The sequence below is a fragment of the Lagopus muta genome, chromosome 1 (assembly GCF_023343835.1).
Source record: "Lagopus muta isolate bLagMut1 chromosome 1, bLagMut1 primary, whole genome shotgun sequence".
Taxonomy (NCBI): Eukaryota; Metazoa; Chordata; class Aves; order Galliformes; family Phasianidae; genus Lagopus; species Lagopus muta.
Genome location: NC_064433.1, coordinates 66459989 through 66481999, shown reverse-complemented (window position 1 = coordinate 66481999; position 22011 = coordinate 66459989). Strand labels below are relative to the sequence as shown.

Genomic DNA, 22011 nt, shown 5'->3' with positions numbered 1-22011 from the left:
CGACCAGAAGCTCGCGGGCCGTCGCCATGGCAACACGGCGGCGCCATGGTAAGGGCGGGGGGGGGTGGTGGATTAGCTCCGGAGTAATAGCGTTATTTAGCGACGGGGTGGGCGGCTTTTGTGATGATTTTTGTGCTCTGTGCCCCGTTCTCTGACTCTTCCTTTCTTTTGTTTTTGTCCCCAAACTTCTAGGGTCCAAAAAAGCAAAAAAAGGTAGGTGGAAGCGTGCTGCGGTGATCGCCCCGCGCCCCGCGGTGCTCATTGCGATGCACCAGGGCAGTTCTGTCAGTACAGACACAGTCCTCATGCTGAAGCTGAAGAAAGCGTCTGTCACTTCTTGATTCAACGCATCCAAAAACAGTATTACAGTATTGTAAGGACTTTTTTTTTTTTTTTTTTTTTTTTTGGTCACAGTAAAGCTGTTGTGACGACGTTATTGTATGCAAATATGTTTAAAAACAAAAAGATTCAGGCTAACCCTGCTGGGCGCATGTTGTGGGCACTGAACTCCCACCAGCGGTGTGAGCTTTCTGATAGCCTTGGTATCCCGAGTCACATTCATGCATTTGTTTATCACTGTGCAAAGTGATGTGAATAGCTTTCCAAATAGTTATGCGTGTTACCTTCCCAGACTGAATCCTTGTAAGCACTTGTCTCTCACCTGTGGGGATGCGCAGTCCTAATTTCAGTTCTCCAAAATGAAACACCCAGGGTAGCTGCCTGAAATGGTGATGCATCTTCCCCTCACATTGTCGTGTCTGCTGAACTCATGTACACTCCCCATGCACACTCCCTATTTTCTCTGTTTTTAAAAATCAAACACACGTTCTTTGAATTTCTTTTCCTTGCTTGTCAGCAGCAGAATGCTGTTGTTCAGCCAGTGCACACATACCCCACCTGATGTAAGTCATTCCTTTTCCTTCATGTCTTCTCTTTTGTCATCTGCAGCTTTGCTTTCAGCTATAGCTCAGTCTTCTGTCATTCCTTGTTATCTCCAGACCCTGGAGCCTGTACAGAATATAATTTTTTGTTCCTCACCTATACAAAAAAAAAAAATAATAGCAATTCCAACCACACTCAGCCAACACTGTAGGCTGTGAATTCATTTTGCAGTACAAAACCAGCTGCCTTGTTTTCACAAGTTCCATAAACTTGATTTACTTCTCGGCCCATCCTTCCTTTTCATAGAATTTCTTGGGTTGGAGAGGATCCTAAGGATCATCTTGTTCTGACATCTCTCACTGTAGTAGTCTCTTACTGATTTGTGTGTGCTTTTCTTTGTGGTCACTGATTGCTGTTGTATTGGGGCCTTGTCTTTGCAGCACCTGCCTTCAGGATTGGCACTCCTCCCCAGTGGCATGTCACCCACTCATGTAGAATCAGGCTGCACATTGCCCATCCAGTGCTACTGCATCACTAAATGCTAAAAAATAATACTTGAAGTTGTAACACCTACTTTCTTACCAGATCTACTTACTTATTATTCAATTTCCAGATTAAAAATTATTGTTCTGTATTCAGGAAACCTAGCACAAAATTATATGAGGGCTGCTCTGAAAGTAATGCCTCCTATTTTATTATGTTGGCCTGTGATGTCAGGCAGATATTGGTTGTATGGCAGGAGAAGTTAAACCTTCCTGCCAATATTCCATTACATTTTGTTGCCATGTGACAGATGGCAGCAGAGGGACAGTCTGACAAAATGATGCCTGACATGGAAGTGTATATGAAGCAAAGGGATTTTTCCAAACAAAGAAAAAAATGGCATCCATTGACACTCATCAGCACTTGGTGAATGTTTGTGGAGACCAGCAGTGGATATGAGCACAGAGAGGCACTGTGTGGTGCGTTTCAGCAGTGGCAACTATGATGTGAAAGCCAAGCTACATTTGGGATGGCCGTACACAGGTGGCACACCACAAAACAATGAGCTTACATGCTCATCTGCACAAATTGACAGAGTATACGACCAAGGAACTGTGTGCAGAGCTAAGTATCTGCTTCAGTGTGTTGAAAATAATGGTGGCAGTGTTGGATCACAAAGTTCCTGCCGGGTGGGTCCCACAAATCCTCACACAGTAACAGAAGAAACATTGAATGCAAGTTTGTCAGGACCTACTGAACTAATACAAGGCCAAAGATTACAGTTTCCTGGATCACATCATTATTGGTGATGATATGTGGTGTCACCGCTACAAGCCAGAATCAAAATTACAGTTAATGAAGTGGTGACGTGTGAATTGCCTGTTGAAGAAAAAGTTCAAGATGCAGCCCTCAGCAGGTAAAGTGATACATTGTCTTTTGGGATAGGAACAAGGTGATCCTTCTGAATTTCATGGAATGTGGACGAACCATTGACTCTGACCGCTACATCAATCACAACATTGACTAAGCTGAAGGCTTGAACTTCCAGAGCCAGGCCAGAGAAGAAGACAGCCTTTCTTTTGGAGTGTGATAATGCCAGGCAGTTGGAAGGCTGTGGAGCACGTTGCCTATTTTGGCTGGAATGTCCTAACATACCCACCATATAGTCTGGATTTGGTTCCTTCTGACTTCATCTATTCAGGCCAATGAAAGATGGATTGTATGGGTGATATTTTCCTAACAGCAACTCCATCACAGCAGCTGTGAAACAGTGGGTCACCTCTGCTGGTGCAGATTTTTTTACGAGCATAGCATGCAGGCTCTTGTTCATCGCTGGTGAAAATGCATAGCTAAAGGTGGTGACTGTGTTGAAGAGGTGTTTTGTAGCTGAAAATTCGCTCTATCAAACAGTGTTACTGTGGTCTGTGTATCTGTTGTAGTTCCCATGGAATTAAATGGGAGGCAATGCTTTCAGAGCAACCTATGTATAATAGCTGTAAGAGCATGCATCACATCATGGAAACAAGAACTAAAATGGATTTGGGTGTATATTGCAATTCTGGAGGCTTCAGTGACTGTGTAGGAAGTCAAAAATCTCTATTCAGGGTTCACATTAGATGGGCAGAGTTATAGAGGGTCAGTACCTCCCCAAATGCATTTAAATAATTCTGACATTTGGTTTCTTTTAATTTATGGCAAACATTAAGTCCAGTGGAAAAAAAAAAGTTGGCAAAGCTGAAAAACTGAGATTACAGAAAGAAGAGGAGGAAAGGAAGCTGAAAGAGGAAGGTACCGTGCACTTCATTTACAAGGAATGTGATGACACAGTCATTTAGTTTAATTAAACAGAAAGAAGTTACCTGCCGAGCTGCAGTACACTGATGTTAACACTGTATTTCAAAAAATGCATTTCTCTTCTTTTGTGTGGGTCAAATTCTGTGTTACCTCTTACTGCCTCCCCATCTCACTTTCCTGCAAGAGCCATGCTTTTTCCTCTAATTACTTCTGCCATGATTAGGAGCTTGGGGATGAGAGTGTCAGGAAGAATTAGATTTTTTTCCTCTCTCTTACCATTCCATTTTGAAATATTCTCAGTGGGATGGAAATGCAGTGTTCTGTGTTTTTCTTCTCTCAATCCTCATTAGCAGAAGGTAAGAGAAATTCTCTGAAAAGGCCTTTTTCAGAGAAGGTTGACAGGGTACACCCATTGTCAAGAGCTAGCTGGATGTCTGCTATCCCTTTGCTGTCCTTGTGGCAGTTAAAGCTGTGATCAAAGTTGCTGATCCTAAGGAGAACTGACAGCCATTGAGACAGGCCTAAAAACTCATCTATTTCATTGAATAAACATCTGTAAGATGGAGTTTCCATCAAAGGATGTAGGAAAGCAGAAGAGTAGCTGGGAACTGAACCACTCAGGTGATTTCACAGCAGACATCGGATTAAAATTCTGGGCCTACTCAAACTGTAGGGATGGGAAGAGGGAACATCTGTTGTTGTTTCTGAGGGGAAAAAGGCAGCCTGCTGATCCCTTTCTGCACTTTCTTTGTCATGGGCTGATGAGGGCAGTGCTGTAGTAGTGGGTTTTAGTACTGTGATTCAGATGAGTTTATCTAATCCCATTTGGAAGATTCTGGGTAATATCAGATATGTTGCTTCATATTATACTTGTTTTGTCATTACAGCTAATAAGAAAATAATGTGTCTGGTTCTAATAAGAAAATGTAATTGTGCTCTTGATGTATTTCCCAAACTTCAGAGGAAGCCCGACTGCAAGCTGAACAAGAAGAAGCAGCTAGACTTGAAAAGGAGAGGATTGAACGGGAGCATATGGAAAAGCTTCAGGCAAAAGTTAGTTCATAGGCAATAGTGACTGCAAAATGCTAATTCCATTTCCAAACTTATGACAAGGTCCGTAAAACATTAGCAATTTAATGTGAGAATGAAAAGGAATTTCCTTTTCATTAGTGTTGGAAAGGAAGGACATTTTCTAGCATCACAAGATCAAAATCACAAAAGCAAAAAGAAAAATTGGGAAGGTGCAAACGAAGCAGTAGTGCTTAAATAAAGCACAGTACAAGTGCAATCAAGATAAATGGTGCTGTAGTGGTAGTGTGTTGTATTCCTTCTCTAAGGCAATGTTTGGCTTAGTGTTTCTTGGTTCAGAAAAATTCCCTAAGGCAAGGTAGTTTTGTTACATAAAGGTACTGTGGTTAAAGATGTTAACTTTGGGGACATGTCATACTCCAGTTTGAATAAATAATTATTTTTATCAAAATTCCCCTCTAGCTTAAATTGGATAATTTTTTCATGTTCCCCAAAATTTTGTGTTGCATCTGTTTTGAGGTTTTTATTGTTTTTTCTCTTCAGTAAAAGCCACTTTGCCTGTGCACCTTTGTCCTTCACACAGAGTTTTTTCCCTTACACCCCAAAAAAAGAAAATTTAAATCATAGAAATTGTAAGGAAAAAAAACCAAACACAAAACATCTTGCATTCTTTTTTCAACATATGCTTACATTTTATATCAGCTCTTGTTAGAGGTAGTTGTAGGATGATGATGATGATGTGAAAACTGTTGATGTGTAAGGATAACAGTCATATGAGACGTATTTGTCATATGGCTCAGTAACTAGTGTGATGACAATAACATATTGCTAACTACTGCAGCTTACAAATTGAATGCTTCTTTAAAAAGCAACGTTTGGATTTGTTTAAATAGTAGCTCACTCAAATATTCCTGATTATTTTCTTTGATAGAAAATGCTTGTAAGTAGGGGAAAGAAAAAAAAAAGTTTAATTCCTCTGCTTGATATACAAATATTTTATCAGGATCAAGAACGGAGGGAAGTTGAACTAGCCGAACTTAATTCACTGGAAGAGAAGTTTGTGTGTGCACAAAGGTGGAAAACAGAATTTAGAGCTTATACAAAGGTAAGCTTTCGAGGTCTGCCCACTGTCATAGAGTTTAGACAACACAGAGGCTTTAGGCTATGTCTGTTTATAGGACCTAGGAATACTTCAATTTCTTGAATTCATCCATCTCAAGGTAGGAATTTGCCCTGCTCACTCTCCTTTTTATACCTATTGTACATGGAAAAGAAACGTGACAGTGAGGAGGCTGTGTGGGTGAGTAGGGCCCCACAGTTTATGCCAGCAGTAAGAACGATGTTAGTGGAGCAGAAGTATCTTAACACATTATTGTGAAAATAAGCCATTTCTTTCTGGCATAATGATGATGATGGGAGTACAGGTAGCATTACAGTCCTGTTTAGACACAGGTGTGAATGTATCACTAAATATCACTAAATAAATCACTACATTTGTCTTTCAGAATCCTTCTTGTCATAACTATGGAAGTCATTTGCACCATGTGCCCATATCTACTTTTCTTTTATGCTTTTTCTGTAGTGGGAACATTATATTGCTTGTGATGGAAGTCCTGACCCAACTGTACTGCAGGAAATAAATACTTTCATGAACTTATGGCGCGAAGATCAAAATAAGGACATTCCATTTGTGATGGAGAGGGGAGAGCAGGTGCTAAATGTAAGTGTTACGTATAAGTGGTATTCTTCAGTTTAAAATCACTAACCGTATCCTTAATAATGCTCATCAGTACCCTCTTCCCCTTTTCTTTTTTTCCAAAGACTGAAATCAGTTATAATCTTCAGCTTCCTTTTCTTTCTTCACCTATTTTTTTTTATTAATTACAAATTTATTGTAAAGTATAAAGAAGGAGACTATAGACTTTAAACATGCTGTGTATTTAAGGGACTTCTGTGTAACATTTCTACACTGAGCTCTTCCATGCTATCTACATCTTAAAAAGTCTTGAGCAAGCTAGAAACAGGGTGAAAGTTGGTTGTGTATTACAACTTCTGCTGGGCTGCTTTTGTTCTGCTTGTTAAACTTCCCTTCCTGCAATGCTTGCTGGATGCTAAGATTTTCATCTGTCACATATTCTCCTCTTCTGAGCCAGCAAGGAATATGGTAGGCCTTTCCAAGAACACCAACAGCTAACAGGATCCCTGCAGATATTCAAGGCCAGGCTGGATGGGACCTGGGGCAGCCTGATCTTGCGGACAGCAATCTTGACCACAGTTGGGAGCTTGGAACTGGGTGGGCTTTAATGCCCCTGCCAACCCAAGCCATTCTGTGATTCTATGATTCTATGGTTCTGTGAACACCATGAATTTCTCTCTGACACTGCAACCCAAACAGAATGTATAGCAGTTGCTCACTTCCATTCCTTCTCTCCTGCTGCTATGTCTTTCCCCTGATGTACTTCTTCCTTACTCCTCTGTGTTTCCCATTCAACACTGAAGAGTTACAGGTCTTTCGCGTTCTATGAAAGTATCCTTACCCTACATGATAAGATCAGTAGAGTTTTATGTGATACTGAAAGGCATTTTCACTTTGCCCCCACTGGAAGTCAAGGTGATGTCAGAGAGTGTTAAAAGAGTGGCTATTTTCTCATGGTGCAAAACGTTTCATAGAATCATAGGATGGTTTGGGTTGGAAGGGACCTCTAAAATCATCAAGTTCCAACCCCCTGCTTAGGCTGGGACACCTCCCTCTAGACCAGGTTGCTCAAAGCCCCATCCGGCCTGGCCTTGAATGATTCCAGGGAGGGAGCATTCAGAACCTCACTGGGCAATCTGTTCCACTGTCTCACCACCCTCACAGTAAAGAATTTCTTCCTGATCTCTAGACTAAATCTACCCTTACAGTTTAAAGCCATTTCCCCTCATCCTGTCACTACATGCCCTTATAAAAAGTCCTTCCCCAGCTCTCCTGTACTGGAAGGCCATTATAAGGTCTCCTGGCAGCATTCTCTTCTCCAGGCTGAAGAGCCCCATCCTTGTTGCCCTCCTCTGGATGTGCTCCAGTGGCTCCATGTCCTTTTTGTGTTGGGGGCTTCCCAACACCATTTGAGCATTTCTTTCCTGCTCTGTACTTGTTTCTGGAGAAAAATTCTGAACACTCAGGGCTGTGAGAAGCTGTAGATCAGCAGCTCCTAACTGGTAGGGACCTCCTGATAAGGACCGAGTGAAAGGTAAAATCTAAAGACAGTGGCAGTGCTAGTTATTATCCTGCTGTTCAGTGAGTGGTAGCACTGCAGTGCCTCAGGTTAAGAGGGAAAACAGTCTGGCAAATCTGGAAGGGATGCATGAAATATAATCTGGCTGTCTTTCTCAGTGCTGCAGATCTGGGTGAAGAAAAGTGGTATGTAAGATGCCTTTGTAGTGATAGCTTTCCTTTGCTTTGCTATGTTAGTTACCATACAGCATTTTGGGTGTGTGTTTTGAAGGGTTTCATAGCATCAATTAACACAATAACAGTAGCACGTGTGATCTGCTTCCCATGTCATTCTTAGCTGACAGCAGCTCCTGATGATTGTCATTAAGCAGAACAGATCAGTTAATATTTCCAGTTAGAGTTAGTATTTCACTGTGACAGCTGTTGAGCAAGAAACAGGTCACATAGATAAAGTGAAGCAAGTTATTCTTCTCTCTGTGCAGCATCTGTTAACATGAATGGGTGCAATTTGTGGATGGGGAGTGAATAGTAATAAAAATTCCATCAAGAGTTTTGAAATTTAGTTTTACTGGAGAGTGTGTTAATAAGTGCATCCTGTGATAGATCAGTGTCTTTAAAACTTCAGCCAAATAGGAATTTTTTAGTCTTCCACGCTCATTTAGAAGTTCAGATATTGGCATGTATTGGAAGACAACAGTGTTACCGTGGAGTCCCAAACTTCACACTAAGGATTATTCTCAGAATTAAAGCATAATTGCTGTATGTCTCAGTACTATATATTCATTTGATTTCAGAGCTGAGATAATTGATGCAGAAAATATGTTTCAAAAACAGGTCTGTAAGATTTTCATTAAAAAATTTTTGGCCAACAAGTGTCTTCGAAGACATGACAAACTGGTTCAACATGTGGTCTGTTTTATAAGCTAAAATTTCACATCTCCATGTTGAGGAATGGAGGAATTGGGCTGCAGGAATGAAGGAAGGCAGACTTGACCTGGATTTTCCAGCATTTTGCATGGTTGCCTGTCTATGCTGGTTTAGTACAATCTCAATGCATATGATGAATTATCTCTGTAACAAAGATACGCCTAGATGCAAAAGAAGCAAATCTGCCTCTGTTTTTATGATGGAACAGCCTGTATGGCAGGATTGGTGGCAAAACAGAGATATTTTTCTCAATGTCTTCTAGCTAATTGAGAAGTTGCAGTTTCTTTTGTTGGACACACCACCAAGTGAGATAACAGAAAAAGAAACAGCTCAGTACCAGGAAACGATTCTGGAATTGGAGAATCTTCTTCATCAGAAGTACAATGAAGCGACAGAACAGCTGCTTAAAGTAAGTTTTACTGCTTCCAAGTTGCAACACGTGCAGTGCATGGAAATTTTGCTTCAAGTTTTTTGCTGTGATGGTTGTTCTTAGTGTGTTGTTCTGTTTTGTTTCTTATATTGTGACAAAAACCACGTGTGGAACAGCTACCAGACCTCAAATCTTCTGAGAATCTTAGCTTTCCTTTGGAAATTGCTGTTTAAATTAAGGCATTTAATATTCCATTACTGTGATCTTAGGAGATGTTGGAAGCAAGTGGCTCCCTCTGAAATTTGTTTCCTTTTGTCTCCATGAGTTGAATTAGAAGTTGGCTGACCGCACAGAAATTTGCAAGTGTGAAAAGTGGGTCATAAGTTTTGACAAAAAATATCATCTGTGCAGTAAGGACTGTAAAAAGATATCTGTGCAGTAAAGCATAGGACTGTTGTATTACTCAGTAAACACTGTTTTTATAAAAAACTTCCACTGAGAAATACAAAACAAACTACTAATGAAGACAGGCAGTCCCATGGAAGGGGATGATGTAAGACTCATATTTGGTGGTATGTTGATTGACAGACTTGATGATGTCTGAGGAAGAAAAGATTTTAGCAAAGAGATCTGAATTTATAACCTGGCATGTTCTAGTACATAAATAAAACTTAGCTGAGATTGGTCTGCTGTCATTTTTTGCTCCTATGTGTTCTCTTTTTTTAATTTACTCCAGTGTAGATTTAAGTAAAGTCCAAGTAATATAAGAAGAGAACGTGATTCCATCTGCTTTCTTCTTTGTAGTCAGCTATTATGTGTGAAGATTCTGACACTGGAAATATGCAGACAGTCATAAAGGATAAAAATGTTACTTTCTGTATTTGGGCCAATCTGAAGAAGAAAGCAAGGTACAGCATGTTGAAATTCTTCATTTACTTTGAGACTTGGCTTTGTCCAAGTACTCCAAGAACGAGTTTCTTGTAATTGTTTTCGTGTTGAATAGGATTTATTCTACAGCCTTCCAGCTTCCTAAGCTGTCTCAGTTTCTTACGAAGTGGTGCATGATGCTTTACACTCAGTTCTCAGTAATATGGAATATTCTCCACAGTCGGTTCTGAATTTAAGATTTTTTATTAGATTGCCATTTACCTGATACATTTTTCAAAAGAAGTTCCAAAACAACATTTTTTTCTTTGAGACTTCTCACTCCCAGCCTGAAAATAGGAGATTTGGTAAATGGTCTTTGCCTTGACTGAGGACCCGCTGCTATAAGCATTGCTAAGATAGCTGCAAGGCTGGGTCTTGAGCAAAGTCAGAGTGACTGGCAGCAAGTGCCCACTGGAGTTTGTGTCTGCCATGGCTGGCCTCCTGTGCTGCTCTCAGCCTGACTCCTGGGCTGTCCCAAGGATTGGTGGGTGTGTAGTGCTGCTGCTGATCAGAATTGTCTTTGGATTTCATATGGAAGATGCTGAGGCTGATGTAATTCAGACAGCGGTGATTTCACCTGTATGGGACTTTGCCCATTAAATTAGTCTGTTTTAGCAGAAACGTCCTGTGTAGAACAGCTGTCGTCTGATTCTGCTGCATTGTCTTCCTATTGGGACCATTACTTTTTGGCAACTCCTGATCCCCTTAATGCCTCTACAGGTTTTCTGGAGAAGCATACTGACAGTTGTCAGTACAGGACAGGAGGTGCAGTGTGACACCCATTTCTAATGCTGTCCCATGTGGCAATAGAGAATTTAGGTGACTTTTAGTGCAGAACATCAACAAGAATAGTCATGAGAAAATGTAAAACTGAGTGCTGACGATCTTACTAGGGAACTTCTTTTTCTTTAACTTATGTACAGATTCAAGAATCATGTCTTTTGTGACACACATCATGGATTTGATCTTCCAAAGTCACTGGCTGTGAGCAGCATTGCTGTTCGCATATTGCACACCCACTACGACCACATATCTCCACTTTGGCTGCAGTGCCAGAGAGTGCCAAGACTGGAAGTCTTAGACAGTGAAGAGTTGACTCAGCATTCACAAGACAATGCAGGAGAACCACAAGAGGAAAAGGAAGCCAGAGAGGAGCCCAAAGTGACTACTGGACAAGAAATGCTTCCTGCTGAGAGAAATGTAGGTAAATCAGCTCATGAAAGGATGTTCTACAGCACTGCTCCCACTGGAGACCAGCTGCTGTTTGATTGCTTCTTAATGTGCCCTGTACAACTTTCTGAAACTTCTAAGGGTAAAGACAACTTGTGTTAACACTGTGCCATGAATCTTCTGAGGGGATGGAAAAGTGCATGACCACAGACCGCCTAAAAATGGTGGAGGGGGAAGTTTTGACAGGACATAGCAGTTGTTGTCTGTTGGCACGCATGAGATGGCATTTGGTCAGCATTTTGTGAGCAGGATCAAGCAGTGATGATTGTTAGGCACTGTTGTAGGGCATTTGCTGCAGTCTGTGATGTAGATCAAGATGATTATATTCTGCACCCCATACATTGGCAGCCCCATAAAATAATTGCAAAAATGTAATCTTAGGAAAATCAAAAGAATGCAAAATAGGATTCAGAGCTCACTGAGGCTTGGTTGAGCAGTTTACCCGCTCAGTTCCTGTATGTTGATGTTTTTGCCACTAGAGGGCTTTCAAAATCTGTTTCTGACTGCTGGATTCTCTTTCTTTGCAGTCTTCAATGAAGTGTAATGGCATTTAGGCATTTGATTGTGGGGTTTCTTGGGTGATTTTTTTTTGTTGTTGTTGTTTTTGTTATTGGGTTTTCCACTTTTGGTATCATCAGTGACCTCCAGATAAGTGACTTGACCACTGCCTGAAATACCATTTTTCTTGTTTTTTTGTATGACAAGACTTGTCCATTGACAGTTTTCACCTATGTTTTTCAGCCCTATGTACACTTTCATTGCTTCTATTTTTTTTCCAGGTTTTACTCTCTTTCTCTCTTTTTTGTGCATTACCACGTTCTCTCTGAAGCCTCCGCTTCTCTCAGCCACTGCAGTCACTCCTCCTGTGTGCCTCAGCCTTCAGCTCCCCCATGTTTCTGTGGGTAACACCTTCTCCCCTCCCAACCCAGGTCAGGAGGTGCGTGCTCCTCCTGCTCCCAGGCAGGCACACAGGGAGTGCCTGTGCCTCCACATGCATGGTGTGTGTGCTGAACTATTGTTTGCTTATTGCTGTGCTTCCAGGAGAGTCAGCTATGCCAGGGATGAAATCATATCTGGACTGGAAATTTGGCTGGAAATCTAAGGTGATGTTTTAGAAATAGAGAACAGTATGAGAGGGAGTAAGTATCAAAGGCAAGGCATAGACTGAGACTGTAAGCTGAGGTTCTGGCAGAGTTATCAGTGTGGCTTTGGATTGAACAGTTCAGTTTTCTTTGTGGCACTCTTTAGCTCTAAAGTCAGCATGAATGTTAGTTTTGAGTACACACACTGCTAGTGAAAAGATTGGATGCTTGACTAAATGCTGACGGTGGATTAAATGCTGGAGGTGGAATTTGCAATTGAAACAATTATGTTTATCTCTATTTACACGTTAAATTCTAAAATTGAGGGATATCTTTAATAAAATTTATTTTTCTCAGGTAGGTAAAAAGGATTTCCCCTAAAACCTTAACCCTGTGGCAAGATCAGTGCAAATACTGCTGCAGGAGTGGAGCTGTACTCTTTCTCTTTGAGCCACTGTTTTTAACAAAGCGATACTCTCTTTTTTTATTGAGTCTCTCTACCTAATTAAAAATCTTTTCCTTTTTTATAGAGTGCCATTTCATTTAAAGGAAATACAAATGGTATAACTGATATAAATGAGGTGACAGAAGAGGAAACTGAGAAGAAATCAGAAAGCTTTGATATAGCACCAGAAGGTACTGTGTTCTTATTTGCAACACTATGACACTGCTTATTCTAAATGTCTTGTTGACAATATGGAAGGATGGTGATACAGATCTCCACTGGAATAGAACAAAGTTGGTAACTATACTGCTGTCTAGCTAATGGCAGTCTTGTTGACATTTGTGTTAATGATTGCTAAAGACAGGAGAAAACTGGACAAAGAGGCAAATGGCAAATGGGCCAACTCACACAGCCACTTTTGGGAGGAGTCTGAAAGGACACTACTAAGTTACCACAAATCCACTGACAACAGGCAGCCAAGGGACGAGAGAGGAAAATAGGAGAGGGCAGCAGTGAGAACAGCAAGAACTTTCGCAGGTTATTATCTGGATTTAATTTAGTTGTACCAGTGTTAAGAAGTTAATTTAGCTTGGAAAAATTAATAGCTTTGTTTAGAAGACATTTAAACATTATTGTATGGTAACATTCTTTCTTCTTCTGCAAGATCTGGTACAATGGTTTGTGTTTGTTGTTTTTTAAATACATTTTTCTGGGCATTTTTATCCATGGTATCAATGCCATCTAATTTATTTTTATTTTTATTTTTATTTTTTTAGTTAATTGAGGAAAAACTTGAATTTATACATCTGTTACGCATAGAAAAATACTACAAATTACTTTTTCTAAAAATTTTGTTTCACTTAAGTGCCTTTTGTCCTCAAATACCATCTACCTTTCACCTTCAGCACGTGGCCTGTAGTTGCACTATATCTTTTTTATTTCCCTTATTTGTCATCTCACCAATACAATCTTACTGAACTTGGCCAGAATTTACTGTCTTGTTCACCTGTGAAATTCTTCTGTGATTAGTGATGCAACCAGCTTCTGTCACTGGAACTGTGTTTCTGTACGAAGAAGTACTTTGAGTTGACCACAGAGTGTGAATAGGGATTAATCTTCAGAGCGCTCAGTACTAAAACACAAGAAATGCTTTTCATGGTCCAGCATCCTCTTTCTGTGCCAATCAGCTGCTAACGGATACGTGGCACACCAGTAGGTGGAGCTGAAATGCCACAGAAGGGGAAGCACTTCAAGCACACGATTTCTGGTGCAAATGTAAAAAATAATAGAAGCATGAAATGTCAGTGGCTTAGTTTAAGCACCACGATAACTCACCTTGCTTGGTTATTATGTAGTTCAAATTCTACAGATGCAGGAAAAGACCAGTGAAGAAGAGGAGATGATAACTGATGAAAACACTGTTGATTTGCAACGATTTGTCCCCGTGGGTGGTGTGTACCACATCGATGGGCTACAACTTCCACCTCAGGTCCAGCAAATCAACAGCTGGAGTGTGGTGGAGGTAAGTGAGGAAATACTGCATCTCGTGCAGCCTTTTTCCCTGCCATCCTCAGAGAGCCATTCCTAGAGCTGGCACCAGGGCATACACACAGTTTATACACGTGTTGATCTCTTGAACAGTTAATTAATTGAAGCTCCAAAGTTGACAAATCATGTTTTCAATTAGACTTGGTCAATTTTTGCAGCAGCTGAGGTCAACAAATGTGCATACAGTAAGGTGTGCACTTGGACCCTGCTCACTAGCACAGCTAACACAGATAACTTAAATTGTTGTGCTGGAAAATGCTCTTGGGAAGTAAAAGAAAAACTTACTTTTTCATATGTGAAAAGGAAATATATAAGGAAAGATGGTAAGAGCATTTAGCAAATCCACTTTCAGACTCCACAAGATGTTTGTGATCAAAGGGGCACAAACGGTGAACGTATCTTTTTTCTCCCACATGTAGTCTCAGTTTTTATTGTGAAGATGAAAACAATAAGTGGAATGAATGTACAGGCTAAAGAAAGCAGGACTGGGGGCAGACTGGCAAAGCTCTCATGTCTCTCACTCACATTTGACCTCTTTCATTCCTTTTGACACTGTGCAGGCATACGGAAGTTGTCTTGGCTTTTACCAGCTAGGAGCCCTTGTTTGTCTTGTAGACTCCAGCTGTATTAAATACCTTCACTTACCACATAGCACTGCCTGAAAGGGCCAATGGAGCACATGAAGGGTGACTACCAGTGGGACCTTTGAACCCTCCTACTGCTTCCACCACTGTAGTTCCAATGAAGGGAAACATGCACTGCGGCAGAACTTGTACCAAGTGCTACTGTTTCACATTAGTGCTTGGTAAGAGTCTAGCAAAATACTTTAGCAGGAGGATGTAATAAGGAAAAATATTTGTTGGAGATATGCAATATTAGCACACCATTTATACTAGTAAATTTTAAGTTGTACATCATAAAGATCTACAGGTGGTTAGATGGACTTCAGTCAGTTCAGGCTATTTCTTTTTCTGATAAAACATTTTGTCTGTTCTCTTCCTACTTTGTCAAAGTTACTCGGCAGTGGCTTGGAGGCATTCCCGTATCCCCCAGAAGAGTCTGAAGACACCACACATCCACCAATTCAGATAACACTCAGACTTCCTGACAGTGTCATCTTCTGGAAGGAGCCTGTGATAGCCCGCTGGGATCCTGCAGGTACCAAGTTAAAATAAATTCATTTTGTTTGGCTAAGAGAATTTCTAGCTGAGTTTGAATCTTCTAGAAAACTACCTAAATGTAAAAGCCAGCTCAGAGCTAAGAAATACTTTAAAGATTTCAGTTCGTGGAGTCATTTTTTTTCCTCTTGGTTCTGTTTTGCTCCTGCACTGTGTGTAGTCAAGGGCTGCTTTGAGGCTTTTGATATTAATAGAAAAACCCTGCACTATTTAATGGGGCTGCAGAACACCGCTGTAGCACAAATCAAGTTTTGCTAGGATGAAGCCTGCTCTGAGCCAAATGAGTCCCTACCATACAGTCACATTACTTCAAAATTCTGAAGTTAAAAACAAATGTGATATTTAGTTATTAAAATCTGACTTCACAAAAATAGGCAGTTTAAGATAGTTTGATGGCTGAAGTTACTGTTGAAGATAAGATTGCAGACTCCTGTTACTACATAAAAAGCAACAGTTACATTAGTCCATGTTGTTCTTTTGAGTTTAAGGAGAACCTTTAATGTCAGGATTAGTCCAATTTTGTGTTTATTAAACTAGGGGAAGCTTTTGCCCCAAAATACTAGGCACAAAGTAAAGAGAATTAATTTATCTCAACTCATTCTGACTGTAAGGAGTTTCACATGTACAGCTTTTTCTTTTTGCCTCTCTTTCATAAAGGCCAGCAGTGGAGAACAGATGGCATCAGCAACATAACATATGAAACAGAGGAGGAAAACATCACTTTTGAGATAGATGCCTTTTATACAATAGCATTTCTCCAGGACATTCATCTCAACATGCCCTATCAAGCATGGGAATTGCGACCCACCAGTACAGATGAAGCAGTATTTGTAATTACCACAGTCTTTGCAGAGGTTCAGATACAAATTAAGGTACTGTAATTTAGTTATTTAATATAAAAGACTTGTAGGCTTTTTTTGAACATAAATATAGAACTACCATGCTGTCCCTTGTTAAGAACTACATGTGCTTCTACAAGAACTTGAATTTCAGTCCTTCTCTGTTGAAAATAAGGAAGGATTCTCCTCATTTCCAAGCATTAATTCAACCAAAATTACAGGTAACTTAAATTATTTTCGGTGGACTGGTCAGAACAAAGCATCTGTTGTGCAACATTCCAATAAAGTTCTTTGATATTGATACTACTTTAGCAAAGTCAAAACTGCTCCACCAGCACTGAAAAACTGCTTCTTTCCCCTCCAAACTGTGCCAAAAGAAATAAAAACATTTCAAACAACCTATATATTATGCTACTCATTCCTTCCAAAGGTTCAAACTATGCACAACTATTCGTATTCCTGTTGACATATAAATTGGTTAAAATCATGTCTGTAACTGAAAAGTCAGCATGACTGTAAGTATGGGGCAGTAAAGTGGCTTTCTGCAAGAGCTGTGAATTAAGATCTGAAGATCAGGGTGATACCTGATGTAGGCAGTATCCAGAATAGCCATGAGGCAATAAATAGTTGATGCCTGAAGCAGAAAAGTACCTTTTTTCACCAGTAAGATGCTTTCATTGGTTTATGCAACAGGGTAATCAATGCATGCTGGCTGCAGTAGTGGTGGGAGAGAAGAATGCGCTTTCCCAGTTGATAGGAAAATGGATGTGCCCTGTCACCTTCAGAAGAGTTTTGAAGAAGTGTGGTCTGAATATTTTCCCAGAAGAGTACTCATACAAATATGTCCGTGTGAACAAAAAGGTGCGTGCAAGCAAGTGGCTTTGCCTTTTTTTTTTCCTTCCACCTCTTCGTCAGGTAGGCATTTTCATATAGCAAGCTGTATAGAGGCAGCAGGCAGAGTTGTGAGTGGCAGCTTAGACAAGTGTCTGCTTAAAGGAAGTTGGTTTTTTTTTTTAAAGCTTTATTAGGCAGAAAATGATGCATATTTTCTAACTTTGTATTACAGGCTCCTCTAACAGAATTTAGGGCATATCAACAAATGGCCCTGGTTGCATCTGCTTTTGCTTTTGGCTGGAGCAAGTGGAATCTGGAATCAGGTGAAGATCAAGTAGTGTTCAAGGTTCGTAGCTTTAGACCAAATTTCCAGGGACAAACCTGTCCTGATCTATATACATAGGACATCAGTTCTAAGATTTCAGGTTAGCTATTTAGGGTTAAAACAAAACAAACACACAAACAAGAGCACATCTGTGTTCAGCAGAGCCTGCTTCTCTCCTGCTTCGCAACTCCTGCATTTGTGAGGAACAAGCCTGAGAGCTGTAATGGTACAATTCTCAATAACAAAGGCACTTATTAATGTGCTAAGATGTACAGTTGATATAGGTCAACTACTGGGGCTAGGAGACACAGGTAGATGCTGATTTCTCATAAAGTAACCTATAAGAAGGTCCTCTGAATTACCATCCAGTTACCACCTGGAAGCTACTTCTTAGTTTCATAGGTGTTTTCATTTGTTCTGTACTGTAAAGAAAGGAACACACAACTTGATTTGTTTCCTCACTGAGTGGCACATGGTCAAAACTTCTCCCAGACAGAGAAATACCTCCATTTGTGGCTGTAGGTACAGAACATACTGTTGAAATACTGAGAAGTTCTCCCCCCCGGGTTAATATTTGTCTGAATGTCACATGCCTTTAAGCCCACTACTTAATCTAAGCAGAACAGAAATAAATGATGCCCATTGCAGCTAGCTCTTCTTTATGTATAAGTCAGAACAGCAAGAAAGGCAGTGACTGATACTTGCAGTTTACAGAGGCAAACCATGGAATAAGCTGGTGTTGATGTTATTCTACACAGTCATTTAGGTGAAGACCTAATGTTACATTAAGAGTTAAAAAAAAAAACCATACTGATTTTCTGTAGTAAACTCAAGCACATACTAGAATTAGTTCTGTCAGCTTTATCTTACAGCCCATTTTCTTTCTGCATCAGGTAAGTGAGCATCTTAAAGCAGATTTTGTCAAAGATGAAGACTGGTCTCTTTACATGTTTAATGGTCAGAGAGCACAGAAGCTGAAGATCACTGAAGTCAGTGAAGCTTTTTCAATGGAACTAGAAGAAGATTCTGAATTTCACTCCTCTCTCTACCACATGCTGAAAGATTTTGCCAGCAAAGCAGCAATTGATAAAGTGAATACAGCTAACTTTCTGTTTGTTGATGTTGTCTATCAGCTGCTCCTTGCTACGAGAGTTTTAACATACTCTTAAATACTTCATGCTTTCATTTAAAACTTTATTATCAAAAACTTCCAATAAAGTCACATTTCAAGTCTTCAGTCTTTTTCTATTCAAACTATTGGAACAGCTTTAATGACTAAAATGTAACCATTGCATCTTTGTTAAAATAAGTTACTTATTCTCTTGTGGCTGGACCATTTAGTCATATTTATTGTGAGCCACATTCAAAATCACTACCTGTTTTATTCTAAACCTGAATAGAACTAAGACTCCCCCCTCCCCCCATTAACTTGAAAAGTTAACTTTTGCCAGAATGAGAAGAAAAAGGTATTTTTCAAGTCATGAAAAAACAAAAGCACAAAAAACCCTCAAAAGGCCCACAACCCAAACCATGACCTTAAATATATTACCTATCTCAGTGTAGCTTCTCATACTGTCAACTAGAACTCAGACGTGTCACTTCACACAGGTCCAAACCTTGGTTATACTGGGGGCGGCCCATTGTGTTGAAGTCCTGTATATGGCCACAACAGTTGCTGTAGTGAAGTCCAGGAGTCCCCTGTTCCTACAGGTGCTGCATCTGCTGGTCGCTGAAGGGACAGCCCAGTGAGGAAGCTTGTAAAAGCAGCAAGCAGTACCAGGATGGACACGGAAACCCAGAGAGTTTTGTTAGCGTTGGAAAAGGAAGTCTTGAAATGGGATGCCCACGATGACACTAAATTGCACCTGCAGAATACAGTAAGTCATGTAATGCTCCTTCCATTCTTCTTCAGAACTTGGAACTCCCAACCCTCAAACAAACAAAAAAAAAATCCCACCAACCGAAAACTCCCACAAACCAAAAATTAACACAATAACTCAGACAGTAAGCCAAGATTTGAAAAAGCACATACATCATTAACTATCACAGGTAACAGACAAGGATTCTGTTGCACTAGGAGCTTTGCACAGTGCTAGCTGACATTTTGCAGATCAGTAAGTTTTCGATACAGGATTTAGGTGACACACCTAAAGCCCAGTTCAGGCAGCCACCTGCTCCATTCTACACTATTGCTGAAGAGGATTCACAAGTGCTGCCTTGCAGATTGTGAAAAATTCTGTGTTTCACTGTTTCTAGGACTTTGGTGCCTCCCATGAAATTAGGGAATAGTCTTTTCTCACCTACATTTCGGTGACTTTTCTTTCCTACTTTTCCTCTCTTAAAGCTGTCATGAAATTGGGAACATGTATTCTTTGTCCAACAATAGAAAGAAAGTAAATGTATTGTATTGTTCTTTCTGCTGTCTTTTCAGTTTTACATGCTAGCGTGCAATTGTCTCCTTGCCCAGGAATGCTTGAACTATAGGTTTAGCTTAGGATATTCATGCAGTTTTTCCTGTACAGAACACATGATTCCTTTCCTGTAGGGCAGGAGTTTAAATTTAGGGGCTTTGAAAGGATTCTTCTTGAGGACAGCCTTCTTTGACCCAGAGAAGACCCAGAGAAATTAGCTGCAATAATCTAGACTTGGTGGTGATAACTGCTTGTCTCTCAGTTTGTGCCTGCTACTTAGTGCTGCACAGGCCTCAATTAAAAAAAAATCCATAGTGTTTTTTTGTGTGTTTTTAAAATGAGAGTAGATGTCACATGCCCCAGTAGCTCAGAGCTCAGCTATAAATACAGGCACAGAGTAGTAAAAGTAGGATTGCAGCATGAAGCTCCCATTTATCTCCCCATTACCTTCCCCCTTAAGGTTCCTAATGGATCCCTCGTGAGGTGAGTCTGGCATCAGACGTTATTCATTCTTGGTTTGTTTTTTTCAGCAGTCAGTGTTGAGAACAAAACCCAAAGCGACAGCTTTGGTTCCACTTCCCACAGCCATCCACTGCTTTACCTCACAACCACGTGAGGGGAAAAAACAAAAGAAACTTACGCTGACTTCAGGTTCCATTTTGATGGACACTTTCCTTTTTCAGAGGTACTTTCCTTTCTTGATAGTTGTTCTTGCATTTCAGCAGGCAATTCCAGCTGCTCATTTCTAAAAGCAAGCAAGCAAGAGTTCCAAAGCTTTTCCATCAAGCATGTGATTTGACAGCTCATAACACGGAGGGCATTGCCATGAAACTTACTTAGCTTCTGAGTGTTCATCCTCATACTCTGTCCAGGAATAGGTGCTAATGAATCGCTGTAGGGAAGGACGCTTCTCATTTTGCCTTGCTCCTAGTCGTCCCCTGTCATATTTTAAACGTACTTGCCTGAGTTTCCCCACCAGAAACATATCATGAAATTACAAGTTTAGCAGCAGCCTACTCATTTGGTTGGGACTTAGACAAATAAGTTTCAAGATTAGTCACCTAAAATTAGGGATTTTTAAAAATTAAATCCAAATCCATTAACATTAGCTACCTGGTTTTTGTATTTTAGTTCTAATGCAAGAGAACATAATTTTTCAATTAAGGGTTGAGAGATTTAGAAAAGCTGCAGCATTTAGTCACAAAAGCTCATTTACCTAATGAAGCACATAGAGCTAACGTGAAAGATGCAGCCTAATGTTATTATACCTCAGGATGCTCCATAGATTGCTTTATATAGGCACAGCTTGAGCTGAAAATTATTTAACCCTAGACAAACAAGAAGCCGAGCAACTTTACCAACTGCTTGATCTCCTGTTGAATTTATCACTCCATTCATCTCCAACAGGTTCTTGCAGTTGGGCCTAGAGAAGAAGCACAAGCCACTCAGTGCAGCTGCCTTTTCCCAGTGAAACTCAGCCACTTCTGAGAAGGGACACGTGCCTCACCACACGAGAGCCCTTACTCACCAGTGGCACCCCAACACCTGCGTTTCCAGAGCTCCTAGGCAATGTTGCAATGCTAACTCTTCGTAAGGATGGTGATGGCTGCAGGAATAAAAGGCATTACTGGCTCAAAGAATGACTGGATTACTCACTGAGTGCACAAGACACCATCTGTTTTGGCACAAACTGTAAGAACTCAACTCAACACTGATACTTAGCTTGAAGTGACACACAACAAGCAATTAAATGATGCACACAGCCCCAAATGCATGTATTTATTTATTTATTTATTTTAAGTAGCATCTTCCCAGATTAACTGCTCCTCCCCACCTAAGTAGAGGCTGGGCACGCAGCTTCCAGCAAAACACCAAAAGTGAATGCATTCCCTCACAGGAATTCCTCCAGTCAACAGGAATTGAATTTATTTTTTCATCTGTGCTAAACCCTTCTCTTGTAACGCCAATGGGAGAACCACATGTGAACAATATTTCTTAGCTGCTACATGAGAACACAGTCATTTCAGCTTTTGGGAACCCCTCATTTGCCCTAAGAGGGGCCACACACAACTCCCTCGGGTCTGGAGGAAAAGGGGGAATCAAGGCAAATGAGAAAATATGTCTGTGTTTGATGACACCAGCCCATATTTGAGAGAAAACCATCATGTCAAGCATGCACCACAGTGCCAGTGCATGACTTGGCAAAGGAAACCACACACACACACACACACACACACACACACACACACACACACACCCCCCACTACACATTAAACTAAAAGGGCCATACCTTGAAGTTAAAGGAATTGGGGAGCTTCTTGTTTGTAGATTCATCTGTGAACAGATTAGACATCAGGAAGGTTTACACAAATGCAGTGTGTTTTAGTTGCAACTAGAGGTCTGACTTTCTGCAGTACCTGCCTAAGCAAGAGAGTACATCAAAATGCTCCCAGAAAGCAGAAATGAGATTTCAGGGGGAAAAAAAGCTCTCTA

General features: G+C 40.5%; 2 protein-coding genes across 5 annotated transcripts in view; one reads left to right on the top strand and one right to left on the bottom strand.

Annotated features, from left to right (window-relative positions):
• Window positions 1–8: 8 nt before the first annotated feature.
• DNAI7 (dynein axonemal intermediate chain 7) lies at window positions 9–18276 on the top strand. Of its 2 annotated transcripts, none has more exons than XM_048934379.1 (16): window positions 9–48; window positions 193–213; window positions 3072–3153; window positions 4121–4212; window positions 5192–5293; window positions 5771–5908; window positions 8592–8738; window positions 9504–9607; window positions 10550–10826; window positions 12469–12574; window positions 13739–13905; window positions 14945–15089; window positions 15767–15981; window positions 16642–16809; window positions 17015–17128; window positions 18001–18276. In XM_048934379.1, the coding sequence occupies exons 1-16, from the start codon at window positions 46–48 to the stop codon at window positions 18274–18276; spliced, it is 2157 nt and encodes a 718-aa protein (XP_048790336.1). In that variant the 5' UTR covers window positions 9–45. The 2 variants fall into 2 exon arrangements, with proteins under 2 accessions (XP_048790336.1, XP_048790337.1); XM_048934380.1 differs by having other exon boundaries at window positions 17015–17105; window positions 18001–18055.
• An 11-nt stretch (window positions 18277–18287) lies between these two features.
• The window catches only part of IRAG2 (inositol 1,4,5-triphosphate receptor associated 2), a 38780-nt gene continuing 35056 nt past the window's right edge, over window positions 18288–22011 (bottom strand). For all 3 annotated transcript variants that reach the window (XM_048934375.1, XM_048934376.1, XM_048934377.1), the window contains exons 35-40: window positions 21809–21852; window positions 21047–21124; window positions 20877–20941; window positions 20355–20456; window positions 20159–20263; window positions 18288–18972 (exon numbers count right to left, since the gene is read on the bottom strand). In XM_048934375.1, the coding sequence (XP_048790332.1) occupies window positions 18729–18972; window positions 20159–20263; window positions 20355–20456; window positions 20877–20941; window positions 21047–21124; window positions 21809–21852 (638 nt within the window). In that variant the 3' untranslated portion in view covers window positions 18288–18728. The remainder of the gene's footprint in view (window positions 18973–20158; window positions 20264–20354; window positions 20457–20876; window positions 20942–21046; window positions 21125–21808; window positions 21853–22011) is intronic.

Coding starts and splice junctions, on each gene's coding strand:
- DNAI7 (XM_048934379.1), top strand. Junction 9,608..10,549: donor AATCTGAAGAAGAAAGCAAG/GTACAGCATGTT, acceptor ACTTATGTACAG/ATTCAAGAATCATGTCTTTT. Junction 15,982..16,641: donor AGGTTCAGATACAAATTAAG/GTACTGTAATTT, acceptor TTTATGCAACAG/GGTAATCAATGCATGCTGGC.